The following is a 17,902-nucleotide window of genomic DNA, read 5'->3' on the forward strand; positions in this document are numbered from 1 at the left end:
TTAATAAGGAGTTCCTTTAGGTGGAATCTTTGGTCTAAGAGGTTGCAGTGTCGCTAAAGTGTCTATATGACCTGATTAGTGAAAGGGGAAAAATGTCTTCGTGGATGGATGGATGCACTCCTTTCCTTGGGACATCACACTAATCTTTTTTCAATCTCTTACTAATGTGTATCCATGTTTAAGATTTTGGTAGGATTGCTAATAGGCTAGAGAAGATTATGTGGGATTTGTTTTTGGCAAGATTTTGGTGGAAGGAGGGATAATATTGTGAGTTGGGAGGTTATCCATGGGTCTAAGGAGAGCCCGGGGGGGGGGGGGGGTGGTGGTGGGTCTCAATATTTTGGTGTCTAAGAACATTGCTTTAGCAGGTAAGAGGCTATGGAGTTTCCTCTGGAAACTAGTTCCCTATGGCAAGTTATTAAGAGTAAATTTAGTCTGGATAACGGGTGGGATGCTAACATTCATAGCTAGAGTTACACAAGAATGCCGACGGAAATTCATTTCGAAAGTACTTTCTTCTTTCCTTGTACCAAGTATTAAGTGGAAGATGGTTCTAGGATTCGACTTTGGAAGAACCTTTGGCTAGGAGATGTTTTTATTTTACTTTCTTTCAATCTTTATCTTACTTTGCATCATACTGCACTTACCCTGCATCAAATTTGTGGAATGGAATTTAAGTAGGAAAGGAATCAAGGTGGGAAAGTAATCAACGCAAAAAATGGAATCATTGTGCAAATTTGCATTCAGTCAGCAACATTAAATGATTGTCACAATGGCACTTTTGATTCCTTTCCAACGCTGGGCATTTTTTGACGGTAGGTAGTAGCTATATTGAAATGAAAAATAAGTCATTTTTGACAATACAAATTTTCAAATATATGATATCAATTCAATGTTCTTTTTAATTGAAAAATTACAAATTTTTTTACCATAATAATTTTTAAAAGTTCTATATAATATGTTGCTGTTGTTGTTGTTCTACCATAATAATAATAATGATGATGATGATGATGATGATGATTACTACTGTTTTTTTACTGTTGTCATTGTTATTAACTTGTTATAATTATAATAATCATTTTCGTTATTTACTATTGTTGTTGTCATTGATATTGTTGTTATATTTTAATAATTATTTATTATTACTGGCATTTTTCTATCAGCGATTTATTATTATTGGCATTGTCGCTAACTTATTATTTTTTTATCGCAAAGGAATACATTAAGAAAGAGAATAAAGAAAATTAATAATAGAAATATTTTTGTTGTTGCTATCAGTTGCGGCATAATTAAAAGATGGTCAGCTTGTGTTTTTTAGGGAATTTGTTATTTAGCTAGGATTATAATTGCCTTTCAAAGATGACAAAGGCAAATGGAATTGTAATCATAGTAGTCAAAGGTGCAAGGCGCAAAGGGTACTTGGAGCCGAGGCACAAGGTGCAGAGGGTACTTGGGGCCGAGGCGCGCATCTCATGAAAGTGAGGCGCACAAATATTAAAATTGTGTACAATGCCTATTTGGGGGGTAATTGATATAAAAACACATCAATAGTTATATTAGAATTTAAACTGCCAAAACATTCAATAATTATGAAAACCAAACATTCACTAGTAATTATGACAACCAAGTACCAAGTACCAAGTTCCAAGTGAAACAAACATAGTTCAACATAAGTAATTAGGCATGCAAGAGTCCAACCTTCAAATCAGAAATGAAATGAAATTTCCAGGCTGAAGGCCCAAAAGCATCTTCAATATCAAAAGAAAAGAGTACAATAAAACAGCAGCTAAATTCAGTAAAAAAAATGTAATATATTAATAACAACAACACAACAACAACAAAACCAAGCCTTAGTCCCACTAGGTGGAGTCGGCTATATGAATCCTTTTCCGCCAATTTATGCGATCATGGACCATTTCTTTCGATAGATTCAAGGATATTAAATCCTTACTCACTATCTCCTCTCAAGTGAACATATATTAATATATTAATATATTTCAGAAAAATGTATAGTTTGTATACTGCACTTCCAAACAAATTACAAAACAGCAGCTAAAGTCAGTAAAAAATGTTATATATTAATTATAAAGTATAAACTTACATTAAACTACATAATTAATTACACATTATATAAGAACTGAAGAAGAACTGAAAAGGAAAATGTATAGTTTGTATACTGCACTTCCAAACAAATTACAAAACAGCAGCTAAATTCAGTAAAAAATGTTATATATTAAGTATAAAGTATAAACTTGCATTAAACTACATAATTAATTACACATTATATAAGAACTGAAGAAGAACAAAAGAAGAAGAAGTTGAAGAAGAAGAAGAACTGAAAGAGAAGTAGAAGCAGAACAAGAACAAAAGAAAAAGAGGAAGCGTAACAAGAACTGAAGAAGAAGAAGAAGATGTAGAAGAAGAACTGAAAAAGAAGAAGAGGCAGAAGAAGAACGAAGAAGTAGAAGAAGCAGAATTGAAGAAGAAGCAAAAGAAATGAAGAAGAAGAAAAAGATGATGACGACTAACTACTTTGAAAATCGAAGCAGCCTGATGACTCCCGAAGGCTCAAACCTCGAAGACAAAGGGCTCCTGCTGGTTCGAAGGCTCAAAGATGAAGAGCTCCTGCTTGTTTGAAGGGTAGAAGACAAAGGATTCCTGCTGGTTTCGTGCTGCTTCAAGGGTCGGGGACGAAGGGCTAGGGCTGGTGCGAGTTTGCTGGAAGAGGACTAGGGCTGGTTCTGGCTACATTTTATTTCTTAGCAGCTTCAAAAATTTCAAGGTGCGACTCACTGTGCCTGGAGAATCAGTGTGCCTACCTGCGCCTCTTGAATGTCGCCTCGCTTGAAGAAGAATGAGGCGCTAGCTTGGTCGCCTCACTGCGCCACACACCTAGGCACACCTCAAACACGCTTTTAACTACTATGATTGTAATTCCTACCCATAAGAGAAGGAAACACCATTGAAATGGTGGAGTTAACATTCCAGCCATATTGCAATTCCGCTCTTATTTATGCATGATAATGGGAATCTGCATCTGAATTTTGATTACGTTCAAGCACTAATTTTGCGAACCAAGCAGGGGGTTTATTAATTATGGCTCTCTCTCCTCATGTATGCGTCAAGCTATGCAAGTAGTGAGGATCATGCTAATTTATTTATTCAATGTGATAGAAGTATCAAACAAAATTTTCGATTTGACGGGAAAGTTTTGGGTTTATCCTCATTCTTTGGAAGCTTTACTGATTGATTTCAGACACTTTTAAGATGCAATAATGTGAGGATTTTGTAGCTGTGTGCAGTTTTTACATTAATATGGGCATTCTTGCTCAATAAGGATGCCCAAGTTTTTGGAGATCATGCTTCGTCAATAGATTTGAGTGGACAGGATTTTTTTTCCTTTGCTTCCACATGGTTGTTTGTTTTTTCGTGTCCTCGTGGATGTTCCCTACAGAGTATTTTGGCAGTATGGATTTCTCTGATATCGAGCGTGATTGGTTGGCTGTATTAGCTTAATTTTGTTTTACCTCTCCGTATTAGCTCCCTTGCGTTTTTATTCTATTTCTAATTTTCAGATAAACAAAATTCCATTAAAGACTAAAAAAGTGCAAAAGATAGATGATATGGCATCCTCCACAAAACAAATAATACAATAATGCTAACTTCCAATCCCTTTGAAGATCAGACAAACCCCAAAAAGAGGGTCCCAAGAAGGAATGAGAAAAATACCTCTATCCTAAGAAAAAATGGAGAAGTCTTCTGATCCTTAAAATTTTCCTGATCATCTTGAGCCAGAGTCCAGAAGATGGCATACAGTACACAAATCCATAATGCCCTCCCACTTCTACTCTTCTCAAAACCCCAAACTCTCACCACCAAAAAAGCATACAATTTTTTCTGGGCCACCCACACCTCGACAAAATAAGAGCCAGAGCGCTACAAAGATGTCTCAACACACAGCAATGAAGGGCAAGGTGCAGATTAGTCTTGTGTGACTCATGACACAGCATACATATATGTGGTCTGAGGGCCTTATAAGGTCTCCTTATCTGCAGAAATATTTTCATATTAACTCTGCTGAGTGCTAGAGCACAGACGAAAGCCTGAATCTTGAAAGGAACCTTTGCCTTGAAAACAGCATTATTCAAAGGAATGGGGCTAGGATTTGAAGGTTTTAGAAGATGAGTAGGGAAAGACTAAGAAAGAAAGACCCTAAAGAATCCCCTTCCAAACCAGGGCATCTCCCCTTTGTTTTTGAGGTTTCTCGTCCTCTTTTTACGTTCTTCTATCTTAATGAACTTCTTTTTCTATCTAAAAATAATAATAAGATTTGAATGCCTGCTTTCCTGGACTAAAATCTTGCAATATAAATAGAACGTAAAATCACTAAAACAATTGGATATCATTTTTTATTTCATAATGACCAATGTTCTGTCATTGGAATAAAATGAAACTTAAGAAGGATATGGAAACTCAGCAGCTTAAAGCAAAACTATTCAAAAGTCAATAAAAAAATATCAAAACTCAGCCAGACTCATCAATTCACTGTTTTGTACGTGTATGGGCGGATCTACATTTACCTCGTGCGGGTAATTGCCTCGCTCATGTTCCAAAGATTCCTAAATAATATTTATTATTTATAAGTTATACGCATTTGTGTGTGAAATAAGCTAAAAAATTCAAATATGTCAAACTTCTGGAAATTTCTTAAAAAACTAAAGGTTGAGAGTTAGGATTGTCCACTTAGAAAGTGCAAAAACTCTAGCATCTCTTGAAACAGAGAGCTTCATGCCTTAGCTGTACAGATTTCATTAGCAGCTTTCACACATTCATTGTTCCAAGCTCATGATGTCAAGGGAGAGGAAGAAGAAGAAGAAGAAGAAGAAGAAGAAGAAGAAAACGATGTATATGATGATGAAGGAGGCCCTAAGTACTCATTTTACCTGTTAAGCCTATGATGTCAGCGGTACAAAATGATAAATTAATTGCAGTTGGATGAATGATTGCTTGGTCAAGTATTTTGAGGGAGAGATATCTAAAATTATTTAAAATGAATTGACTATGCAAAAAACTCTCAAGAGGCATTTGGTTTGCAACATCTTTCAATATTCCTAGGAATGTGATTCCCACAAAGCGTGTAAGTTTCATGGGAATCACATTCCCACAGGTATCCTACTCTTTAGGACCAAATTGCCCTCACTATTTTGGCTTAGACATTAATGCTCCCATACTATAGTATAATTGCACGCTATTATTATACTTAAAATAACAAATTATTAATAAAATGAAAGCAATATTATTACTATGTTATAATAATAATATACTAGTTATATTTTGGCTAACTAGACTATTAAATGTTGAATTTTTTTAATTTATGATTGTTTTAATTTATGATTTTTTTAATTCATTTTCAAATTTTTTTTTTATATTGCACAGTAAAAGAATGAGAAGTTTGAATCTTTATTATTCACATATTATGGATAAATTGATTCACAGTAGTCAGTGAAGATAACAAATGCTTATAAAACTCAAAATAAAAAAGAAACTGTTAAGGTGCAAGCAGATGTCCACACTGATTAAAAGCCTTAGACTTGCCAGGGTTATCGCTACCATTAAATATAAAAACATATAATTACAAAATTAGGAGACTAATATTAATCAAACATCAAATTAAATAATGAAGCAGGAAAAAAATTCAAATAATATATTAGTATTATAGCCATTAAAACCACTTTATTGTCAATTTCTAGTAAAATTTGATTGAACCAAACACAAAACCAAACATAAACATCAAGGCATGTGAATTACACATGCTTTCTAATTATAAAATCTAATAAGTTCTGCTCTCAAGGGAGGAGAAAAATTATCCATTCACAATTTTTTTTAAATAGTTCAAGAGCACATAAATATTTATCAATTCACCAACAATATTCACTATCTAATGCATGTAAATACTTAAACGACGAAGTATAATAAGAGTTCAAATTAAATCTTATTTCCTAGCTATTCGTAACATCATGATCAAGTCACAATTTTCTACCAGCCGAAAAAAAATGAGATCATAAGATTTTGGAAATTAATGCAGTGCAAAGGAGACAACTAACCTTTTGTAATGAAGAAAAATCAATGCCAAAAAAGGCCAAATGCTGTGCTAAAAGAGGGTCCAAAACACTGTCATCCTCCGGATAGGAGAAAACGTCTGAGCTGCCACAGTACGTTACCCATACTTATATCTAATTTCATGTAAATCATAGATTCAAAAATAAATAAATTAAAATTCAAAATAATTGAAATTTAAATGCTGAACTTCTAGGACTGAATCGGGCCTTAAAATGTTTGGCAGTCAACACGCTTTTCAGTGCTGAGAAAAAATGTTCTACTTGTGTAAGTGTTTTCTTAGCAACATACAGAAGTTCATTAATCATAAATAGCTGGTATAAGTATACGGCCTTTTCAGGTGAGATACGAAAGAACTTTAAAAGTGCATTAAAATTTAGAAACATTGAGATGCAGTCAGAGAGTCTTGGCCATGAAACAACATAGCAACCTATACATCTTTGTTTAATGTGGGGGGTGGTTAAACAACCTAAACGAGAAGGAGGGTTAGGGCTTAAATTTCTTCCTACCTTTAATAAGGCCCTCCTAGGGAAATGGCTCTGGAGATTCATGAAGGAGAGGAACCATTTCTGGACGGAAGTCGTTGCCTCTAAATATGGTCTACACCATAATGGTTGGGCCTCCAAGTGGAGCTTATGCTGTTGGCATATGGAAATTCATTAGGAGAGGATGATATAATTTCTTCTCATTTGTTTTCAAGTGGGGAACAGGAAGAATATTTTCTTCTGGTATAATATTTAGTGTGACAAATATCTGCTTAGCAAAAAGTACCCTTCCATCTTCCGGCTGGCCAGCAACAGAAGATGCCCTCATTAGCAAGCACCTCAAGCTCACTGACCATGGGACTTCCAGGAACATTCCCCTGGTTAGGAATCAATTCGGAAATTGACAATCTTTCAGAATTTTACAGTATTCTTAATAAAATCCAATGCCAGAACACACCAATGAGCCCAAGTGGACTTAGGACAAAGATGAGAATTTTGCAAGTCAGATCCTACTATAACATCCCATCTCTCTGGCAGAAACCAGCAGCAAATTTCCCCGCAAGATCATCTGGAGAACTGCAGATACACAAATGTTGCTTTCTTCATGTGGCAGGCAACTCTGTCTTACCATTGACAACCTCCAGAAAAGAGGCCTGCCTCCTGTTCACAGGTGCAACTTATGTCTGGATTATGCTCAACCAGTTGAGCACATTCTCTTGCATTGCTCCTGGACTAGAATTTTTTTGGAACATGGCCATTTTCCTTATCAGGCAGAAGCAGAAGTCTTATACTGCCGAATTAGCAGAAGGTGAGTTATTGGCATGAGAGGTATCCACTCCAGTAAGGAAAGAATGAAGGCTCTTTCCTTCATTCCACTTGCCATTTTTTTGTCAGTGTGGAAGGAAAGAAACAGAACTTTTGAAGGATCAGCTTTTCCTATTCATTCAATCAAGGGTCGTCGTATTGCTACTGTATCTAATTCGCAAAGTGGTCTGTTCGTAACTGATATTCATGTAATCCTTCACCCTTTGACACCATGAAGTGCAGGTGCTGTTCTTTCATTGTAACTGAGAGGCATACTAGCATCCCCTTGATGCCCTTTAATGAACTTCCTTTTCTGACCAAAATAATAATAACAATACTCTTACAAAAATACTAACCCTAAAGGAGTAAAACCAGCAGTCAAGTACCTTCACACTAAGGCATCAGGTTCGACCCTTCCTACCACCTCTTGAGGGCCCTTGCACTACCTAAAAACAAGGGCGTCCCCAGGCCACAAGGCTCCCCGCTTTACAAGGGTAGAGGGAGGGTCATCACAACATATGCAACCTTACCCTTATTTTTATGTAGAGAGTCTGTTTCGTTACCAACCGATCACGAACGAGCAACCTTACCGTTGAGACAAGGCCCGTCACAACCTATTAAAAAAAATTCTAGAAAAAATAACATTTAGCCTTTCCCTCTTAGCCTTAAGCCAACTTATTTATACGTCTATGACCCAACCCCGACATAGAGATTGAAAAATGGATCTGTTAAATTGCTACTACTGGTCCACTTGCCATTTTTTTGTCAGTGTGGAAGGAAAGAAACATAACTTTTGAAGGATCAGCTTTTCATATTCATTCAATCAAGGGTCGTCGTATTGCTACTGTATCTAATTGGCAGAGTGGTCTGTTCGTAACTGATATTCATGTAATCCTTCACCCTTTGACACCATGAAGTGCAGGTGCTGTTCTTTCATTGTAACTGAGAGGCATACTAGCATCCCCTTGATGCCCTTGAATGAACTTCCTTTTCTGACCAAAATAATAATAATAATAATAATAACACTACTCTTACAAAAATATTAACCCTAAAGGAGTAAAACCAGCAGTCAAGTACCTTCACACTAAGGCATCAGGTTCGACCCTTCCTACCACCTCTTGAGGGCCCTTGCACTACCTAAAAACAAGGGTGTCCCCAGGCCACAAGGCTCCCCGCTTTACAAGGGTAGAGGGAGAATCATCACAACATATGCAGCCTTACCCCTCTTTTTATGTAGAGAGTCTGTTTTCGTTACCAACCGATCACGAACGAGCAACCTTACCGTTGAGACAAGGCCCGTCACAACCTATTAAAAAAAATTCTAGAAAAAATAACATTTAGCCTTTCACTCTTAGCCTTAAGCCAATACGTCTATGACCCAACCCTGACATAGAGATTGAAAAATGGATCTGTTAAATTTCTACTACTGGTTCAGCATTTTGCAGGCCAAAAACATTACTAAATAGATGAATTCATTATATCTGTCATTGAATCAGGGTAGTTTAGCTCACCAACTAAATTGTAAGCTTGAATTATGACCAATTGATGCACAATAATAACCCCCAGCAATAACACTCAGCAGATTTTTTAAAAATATTTAGGAAACCATTAAGCTGTTTTTCCCCTTCTGTTCCGAGTTTCCATCGTAAATATAGTTGTAGAGTCTACTGAACTGTTTGTTGCACGCATATAATTGGTCACAAAATTCTTCCAGCTCAAAACAGAAGAGCTCAGTCATATGACCAAACTATGACACTCAATGTGAATGTTTCAAATGGTGAAAATTTTAAAAAATGCATGTGCTGAAAACAGTACATCTGTTAAACACTGCCTATGCAAATTGAATATCTGCATGTTGCAAGCATCTGAACTAATGTTTTAAAAGGCTCCCCTTGAGGCTTGTGTAAGGCAAGGCATGCCTGAAACGCCTTGAGGCTCAATTTAAAATACCTAAGTCCAAAAACCGAACGCATTACACGTTGAGGCTTACACATTTGTACAAAAGGCACACCTTTTGCGCTTTTTTAGTCGAGGCTTATGCATTTTGGGTGGGTGATTCTCAAGTTAGAATTGACTAGAAAATTTTAGGTACATGTTTATATAAAAGGAATGTCATAATATGAGTTGATTTCTAAAACTCTTGAACCTCTTTCTTTCCAAAATAACTGAGACTTGTATCTTAAATCATGAAACCAATTTGAACTTTGTAATAGCATAACTATCTCTTGTCATGAATTCAAGTTAGTAGCCAACAAGTAGTTTGTAAAGCATATCTTCTTCTTTTTTTTAACATTATATTTGCGATTTTTTTCTTATTTTTTTCTTATTTTTTTCTTTATTTTCAAAATATATATATAATTTGTATACTTATTTTTATCTAGAAATAAAATTATCAAAAGGCTTACGCCTCCATGCCTTAAGGGTTACGAGTTACGCCTCACCTCTTAATGGCTAAAATGCCTCGCCTTACGCCTCCGCCTTTTAAAACATTGTCTGAACCAATCCATCATCTGACCTACCCAAACGTTCAGTCAGCAACACCAATATGCTCCTTCAAACATTGCAAAAGCTAGGGTGTTGTCCAAAATAAAATTTAGATACCAATGCCAGAAAAAAAATGCAACACACAGTGCAGTACACAAGTCTCCTGCACCATATCAAAGGCCAGGGGAGGGCATGATGTACCCAGCCTTACCTTCACATTCAGATAGGCTGTTTTCCTGAGAAAATTCTACTCATGTCATTTTTTGAGCTTAGTCCACAATCACTGCTTTTCCAACAGCATCTTAATTTACAAATTTTCAGTGGTTCCATTACTGCTTGTTTGTGGAAATAATTGAGCTGTCTCTCTTAGCAAGCAGTCCCATAACTTCTAAACACCTACCAGGGCTACTCTATTTTCCATCAAATGATCATCCTACTCATAGAATAACATATTTCTTACGTTCCCACTTTATTCACCTTGGACCCTCATTGGAAACTTCAGATCGCTTAACACTTGGATATGCTCCCTGCCTCCAATACCTCATTACTAATCTATGAAAATATCCTTATTTTCTTCAAAATTCAACAGATGCATAATATCTAAGAAGCACATCTCCAACTTCATTTCTGCTCTAATGCAAAGCAATATCTTCAATCACTATTTTGTCCATCCTTATCAATGACGAATCTGAAAACTGGAAAGATCATCCACCATCATATTCTCACCAAAAGCTTTAAATTTTTTCTTTCGCAAGAAACTTCATGCAACAAATTCATCCACAACTCCATGGTCCACCAGCACACAAGCAATCCTATTCAATAATTAACTCAAAGAATATGTTGTGTATACTCTAAATACCAAAACACTCCAACCAAGCAATACAAGCCATATCCCCATTATTATGGACAAGCTCCAAAAGGAAAACTGCCAAATTAACTTCACAGTTCATAATTCTAAACAAATAAAGTACATACAGCACCCCAGTTAGAATGTGACAATAACACCAGATATTGTCATAAAGAAGTGAATGCATACACAAGAAAGAGCTAATTATGTTAGCTCTGATTTTGGAAGGAACGAAATTTAGCTCAATGATGCCAAAAGTACAAAAGGGTCAAAGAGAAGTAGAGAACAAGAAAATTTAAAGTGTTCAGTAAATTACGATGTGGTATTTAAATTTTATTTTTGTTTTTAAATTTTTGGAAGCTTTCCTTATACTCGCCTAGGATGTAATCTCTCTCTCTCTCTCTTTTAATATATTTAATTTTTTTGTTCAATATTTATATATATATCATTTGCATTGATGAGAGGATGAAGAGAAAGAAATCTCGGAGGGGATCCCAACTTAGGCACAATAGTATTCAAGATGTCACACACAAGACCCAACCTCAACCAGCTGGAAGCTGCCGTGCAGTGAAGCAGATAAAACTGGTTAGAGAGGCTTTATCCAAGGGAAGAGATTGAGGCTGCCCTTAATTTCTTCCCAGGGAGTAACCCTCTTAGCCCAGACAGGATGATAATTGATTTTCTCAATAGCAGTTGGAGCGCTATTAAAGAGGACGTCATGGTCACTAGTTTTTCTTTTTTTATCAAGGTGCATTCAAGAGAAATCTCATTGCTACTTTCACTGTAATAATTCCTAAAAAAGTAGGAAGCAGGGGGCATTATAGGCTTAAGACCTATCACTCTGGTAGACAGTGTACTAATCGCAAAGGAGCTTGCTATGTTGTTGATGGAGGTTATTAGAGACTCTCAAAAAGCCTTTGCACTGAAAAGACAAAACGCAGACACATCTCTTGTGGCAAACAAATGTGTTGGACTAGAGATTCAGAAGGGCTGAGCCTGCTTTTGCACTGTGGAAAAGGCTTATGGCCATGTTTGCTGAGATCTTTTTGATTTTACGGCAACTGATAGAGCAGATTATGTGTGTCAGCAGTTCGGTTCTCCACTATTATCAATAGAACCCTAAAAGGTTTCTTTTAAAGCAGCAGAAGGTTGAGACAAGGCAATCCGCCCCTCATCTGTTTATTATAGCTCATGGAAACTCCTCATTTCTTGAAGAGGACAACCGAGGGGAAAGGGTTTTAGAGTGAGGTTATCTGACATTCTGACAACACTGGTAAGTATCTCATCTGCTCTTTGCACATGACACCATTGTTTTCTATGGGGCAGATGAGGACCAGCTTCATCACCTGGTGTGTTTCTTACAGTCTGAACCTGTCCCAGCTTCATCACCTGGTTCGAATGGCTAAAGCTAGGAATGCTTACTGGCTTAACTTGAATCTTGGGAATGAAGTGGCCAAACTCCCTATTCTAGATTTGAGTCAACTTTTCAGGGCATCTTTTAAGGCTAAAGCTGTTCGGACTGGTGTTGTTGACAGATTTGGAGACTCGCAGATGGAAGAAGCAATACCTAATCAAAAGGTGACAGACTTAAGGTGAGTTTGGCCCCCACTTTTTTTTGATGAACTCCTCCTCTCAAGGTTTTAGTAAAGGCAAGGAAGATGCTTTGTGAAAGTACTATGTTTGCCATGATTTGCTATGTTTTGGTGGGAGTGCAATGATAGAATTTTTAATGATTTAACTCATGGTGCCAGCTGATGTTCTTCCCATCACTTTAGGCTTCTGCAAATGCTTGCTATAGAGATAGATGAACTTTGAAGACTGATCTGAAAAGGGACTGGTCTGCTGTTCTCAATTAATTATTCAAGATTTCCTTTATTCATTCTGTGTGTTTTATATTCTATTTTGGGAAGATACCTCGTTCTCCATCGTGTGCTCTCCTCTTACCTCTGTTATTACTATATTTTTTTGTGCATCTAAATAAAAAATAAGATAAAACGAGAAGTGACCATATAGCCCTACAAAGCTCTCTGATTATCATATAAACAAATAAAAACAAAAACAAGAGGATACTCTAAACCAAGGGAAAGTTTACATGGCCCCTCTGACACAAACTCCCATGAGTCAACAAACGCTGTGCAATTTCATATGTGTTACATTACTATCACAATATCATAAGGATACTAAGAATATTAACCATATACCCTTCTCAGTTTTAGAAAAGAAAGTAATGCAAACCAGACTACACTCATACATTGCACATAATTACAAATCTTTCAGGTTATGTTGAATTTATTGCTTCTCACTAGTGAGAAAATAATAAACAAAATAGAAACCCTAGCATAGAATTTATTTGCCTCAAAACTCTTTCAAATTAATCAACCAAATGCTAAATATAATATTTATTTAGGCATAAGAAACAAGCAATACTAATCTGCTCAATGAAAGGATTCATAGAGTTTATTTGTTCTGCGTGTTCTAACTTCCAAACAACTTCTTTTAAACTCATACTAAAATGTAAAGAAGTTCATAGTTTCTAAAGAATTCATCATGGAATACGATTACTTTTCACAACCAATTGGCATTTTTGGAAGAACAAAGATGGAAAAAAATTTTGGAAGACATTATCCTTCCAATCACTAGCAAAAACTAGTTGTCTTTTTATTAAAAGGTCAATATTAATGGCAAACCAAATGATTCACACTTATTTTAGCTTTTCTGCCAATGATCAATTACCTTATTACATACAAAGATTTTTTGCTCAAATATTTACTGTTTCTCTTAAATGCAGATTGGTGCAAATAACTAGATATGGAACAACAGGCACATGATCAAAAGATAGCTAAGACATTCAGAGATAACTACTTTCTGTATACTTGCACCATAGAGAAATGCAAACTATTGCACAGCTATGACTACCAAAATGCGCATTATTGAAAAAGAGAAATGCGACTTAAATTTCCCCTTTAGGGTGGTAGGGGGACTTACCTGCTCCTTCCAGATCAGCAGTTATTGTTCCAAGCTTCACAGCAAGTGGATACCCAGTCTCTCGGTAGTGTTCAATGGCATGGTTGTTGCCACCAGTTCCATCCCAATTCTTCCTCCCACAAAGGATCTTTCCATCAGTTAGATTTAGCCAGAGATTCTCAGTTTTATCACACTTTGTGCATTTCCACCCACATGGAGGAACAATAACACCATTGTCAATTTGTGACAAATTCATGGCATATGCACTAATTTGCTTCTTATCGGCTGTCCATGCAGCAACTTGCTCCTTCCGTTCAGCACCCTCGGCTATTAAGATAGCATCAACTGTCAACCTAACCTGCAGCTTTGAATGGGTTAATATCTAATATATTCACAAGAAAAAAAAGTCATCACTGAGGTAGTTACTATTTTAAAATAATAAATAAATGAATAGCAGCTTAAATATTCTTAAATAATAGAACTACCTTCTCTGGCAACTCTACAGATGGAAATGGAAGCGTTACATAATCAGGCAATATGACTATACTGCGCACTTCATCACATTCAGGTTCATTGTTATCAAATCCCCCATCAACACCTGAAAACCATAACAAACTTGGATGAAAAGAGCAAGCAAAGTTGAAAGGTGCAAGCTATGAAAGAATCATTAACAACAAAAGCAATAGCTTTCTCCCAGTAGGGCAGCAATAAACGTTCAGTCTATCACTGTGTATTGAACAAAACAAATTAAACCCATTTAGAAAGAAGGAACTGGCATTTAGAATTGGCTTAGAACATGAACAACATACATTCTTTGAAACCATAGCATTGAGAAACCTCAAGGCTCAACTGCTCAAGCATCACAATTTGGTGGGAAGCTACTGTACAAAACCTAGGGCTGCAAATGAACCAAGCCACTCACAAGCAGCTCAAGGGCTTGGCTAGTTTGATCATACTCGTTCATTACATAAATGAGTGATTCTAAGCCCAATTTTGGGGCTCATTTAATAATGAGCCAAACTTGAACATGAACAGGCTCAACTCATTTTAGCTCATGAGCAGCTCAGTTACAGCCTTACAGGCTTTGGTTGGGCTCATTTAATAGGCTTAGATTAGGCTCATTTATGCCTCTTTTATTTAGGTTGAATTAGGCTCAATAGACTGCAGTGGGCTTACAGAAAGCGTACCTGTGAGGAGTGAGTTAATTATTATTTTTGGTAGTAGAAGGGATAGGAATAGACCTTAAATAGCCTGAAAATATATAGTGAGGAAGGACATATTATAGGAAACTGCCCTTGGTCGGGTGAATTAATGGAAAAGGATTCATGTAGCCAATCCCACTTAGTGGGACTTATGGCTAGTTGTTGTTGTAGACTGTAGTGAGCTTTAAAATAGTCATTCTCTGGCAGTGATCTTGTTTAGCTCAAACTCTAACCTAAAATTACTGATAGGGCCAATGCCTGAGGCCAATAGGCTGGATTGGCAAGGCAAATAAACCCTACGGCAGTTTTAATAAAAGCCCCTTTGCAACTTTTACCTAACAAAACCCTAAACATGTATTCAAGAGCATAGATTTTGAGGCTTGGATTTGGATAAAACACAATACCAAATTATATTGAATTTCATTCAAATCCACACAAATTCAAATTTAAGGCCCAAAACACATGCCCCCAAACACTACCTAAGTGCCACCTGCCTCTCATAGTGAGCAAGAATCAAACTGCTCATTAAGATCTCTTTCGGCTCAGCCAGGGGCTTGTCAGCATGTTCATTTGCATAATGAACAAGTTTGAGCAAGTATATTCAAGTAAAGTTTTAGCTTGGCTCGAGCTTGAGCTCAATTAAAAATTTAATAAACAAGCTTGAGCTTGGCAAAGCTCGGCTCGACTCATTTGCAGCCCCATTGAACCAATCTGTTTTCTCTTCCATCATTCAACACAACACAGTAATCAGATCATCAAAACTTTTAGGCCATTAGAACATGTACAACAACGTCATCAACAACTGAATTCATTGCCAAAAGACAAATCAAACTGCTTAAAAAATTCTAAATAAGTAAAACAGACTCAAAACAAATTCTATGTTAAACAAGCAGAATAACTCCACATTTCAACAAAAAATAAAATGCCAAAGGAGAAGGAGAAAAGGAATGGAAAAATCATGATGATCTGATTTCTGCATGTGCCTTGCTAGAAAGCAATTAAAGTCCTACTCTAGAAGTAAAATGTATTCGTGCGTGCAAATTTATGTCTGCTCAAAAGCAGTCGCATTCAGAAGTGTCAAACAAGAAGTCGGTTACTTTCTACCAGGAGTCACCAAAGAATAACAGAAGAAAAGAAAAAAACAAAAAAACAAGATAGCAAGAAACAGATAAATATAGGCAAACTAAACCCAAATTTAAAAGACATATAAAACAAAATAAACATAAACAAGAAACCAGATACCTATAGCCAAAAGGGTAGGTTTCTTCAGAGGCCTATCTTCGGGGACAAGCTTCTTTGTCTGCTTTATGTGTAAGTAAACTGGATTTCCCGTTTTCTCATAATTCCAACCCACATACTCCTTCCCAAATGCAAGAAACGTGTTCATGTCAATGAATAATCCACCTTCAGACCTCTGCAAGGTATAACACAATCAAATGACATTAACTCTAATACAAAATTCAAAGTTGAAACGATCGACTCATGCACTTAATGCTTCTTTGGTATGTTTAAATCTAAATAAAACAGCTGCCCTCATGTAAAACAAACAATTGAGTTCACTCTTTGCATTTCCCTGAATTTTCACAGCTACCAAACGAAAATGTAAGGAAATGAATAAACAAATAAAACTGGAACGGAAACATAAAAAATAAATAAATAACTTCAAAACGAAAGACCGTTTGGTTGTGCACAAAACATGGAATCGAAAAACCTCCCTGGACTAACCAGTTAGTATTTTTCCTAAATGTCATCGGCAACCATAGGATAATAAGAGCCCAGGGAAAAAGAAAAAAAACAAGAAAGGCAGAAATTCGTCAGAGCGCCAACAAGAAAAACACCCAGAAAAAAAAAAATCAACCGAACAAAGAGCTTCAACACGGAAAAGATAAACCTCAACTTCTTGTGGAGAACTTAAGGGAACAAAGGGGGGGCTCTCTCTCTCTCTCTCTCTCTCGAGCTGTATAAGTAACAGACAAAAAAAATTACAGAAAATTCTTCTGTTCTTGATTTATTTTCCTACACTTTCCCAGGACAAACGAAGAAGAAGAAGATTGAATTACCGGCGTATCGAAAGAAACGCAGCATTCTTGCTTGTAGATGCGATTAGTGGGCTCTGGAATTCGAACCCGAGACAGGCTCGATCGGAGCATCTCCATGGGGTCTAACATCACTCAGCAAATCGAAGTTGAGGGAGAGAGAGTGAGAAAAACAGTGGGGGGGTAAGGGAGAGGTTTAAGGGTGGGGAATATGGGCTTTGCCCTAAGCTGGAGCAAAGTGCTTTTTGGGTGAAGGAAATGACGGAAAGCTGTCAGTAACGAGGCCTCCGCGCATTTCAAATGGATCTCTTTCCCCCCGTCTCACTGACGCCAAGAAGGCCATCTGGAGGTTAAATTTTTTAAAATCAGCTGCATTTGGTAATATATAATAAATTATGGGTTCTGTTTGGTAACAACTTAAATGAGTCTTATTCTGTTAATAATAGAATAATAATTAACTATGGTTCAATGTGTGCAAGACTGCAAGTAATGTTCTTACACAATGAGTTGAAATTATATATAATAAAAGCAAAATGAGAGGCTCACTTGTCCTTTAAATCATATCTTAAATTCTATTCATTTGAATTTAAAAAATGCAATTACAATAACCAATCAATACATTTTTATAAAATTAAATAAATAAATAAATATTGCATTGTAATTAGGGGTGTAATCGATTCGGTTTGGTTATGGGCCAAACCAAAAACATACCTAAAAATTTTGATTTTTGAACTTTCTGAACCGAAATCGAAACTGAACCAAATATGTTATCCCATGGAGAGCCAAACATTCAACGGTTCGGATTCGATTTTTAACCGATTTTTAAAATATTTAACAATTATTTTTCAAAGGTGGTGGTGCAGCATAGCTGCGCTGCCTGCGCAGAGGGCAGGGGCGAGGCGAGAAGACTGAGACGGTGTAGTGACCCAGAGGAATTATAATATTTAAATAATAAAAGAAAGG

General features: G+C 36.5%; 1 protein-coding gene across 1 annotated transcript in view; it reads right to left on the reverse strand.

Moving 5' to 3' along the window:
- Positions 1-17,250, reverse strand: part of LOC131154418 (ubiquitin carboxyl-terminal hydrolase 14) — a 52,467-nt gene extending 35,217 nt beyond the window's left edge. The window contains exons 1-5 of the mRNA XM_058107183.1: positions 16,964-17,250; positions 16,146-16,317; positions 14,187-14,299; positions 13,723-14,059; positions 6,105-6,199 (exon numbers count right to left, since the gene is read on the reverse strand). Of these exons, the coding sequence (XP_057963166.1) occupies positions 6,105-6,199; positions 13,723-14,059; positions 14,187-14,299; positions 16,146-16,317; positions 16,964-17,071 (825 nt within the window). The 5' untranslated portion in view covers positions 17,072-17,250. The remainder of the gene's footprint in view (positions 1-6,104; positions 6,200-13,722; positions 14,060-14,186; positions 14,300-16,145; positions 16,318-16,963) is intronic.
- Between the last annotated feature and the right edge of the window lie 652 nt (positions 17,251-17,902).

Source organism: Malania oleifera, chromosome 1 (genome assembly GCF_029873635.1).
Source record: "Malania oleifera isolate guangnan ecotype guangnan chromosome 1, ASM2987363v1, whole genome shotgun sequence".
In the NCBI taxonomy this organism is placed as follows: Eukaryota; Viridiplantae; Streptophyta; class Magnoliopsida; order Santalales; family Ximeniaceae; genus Malania; species Malania oleifera.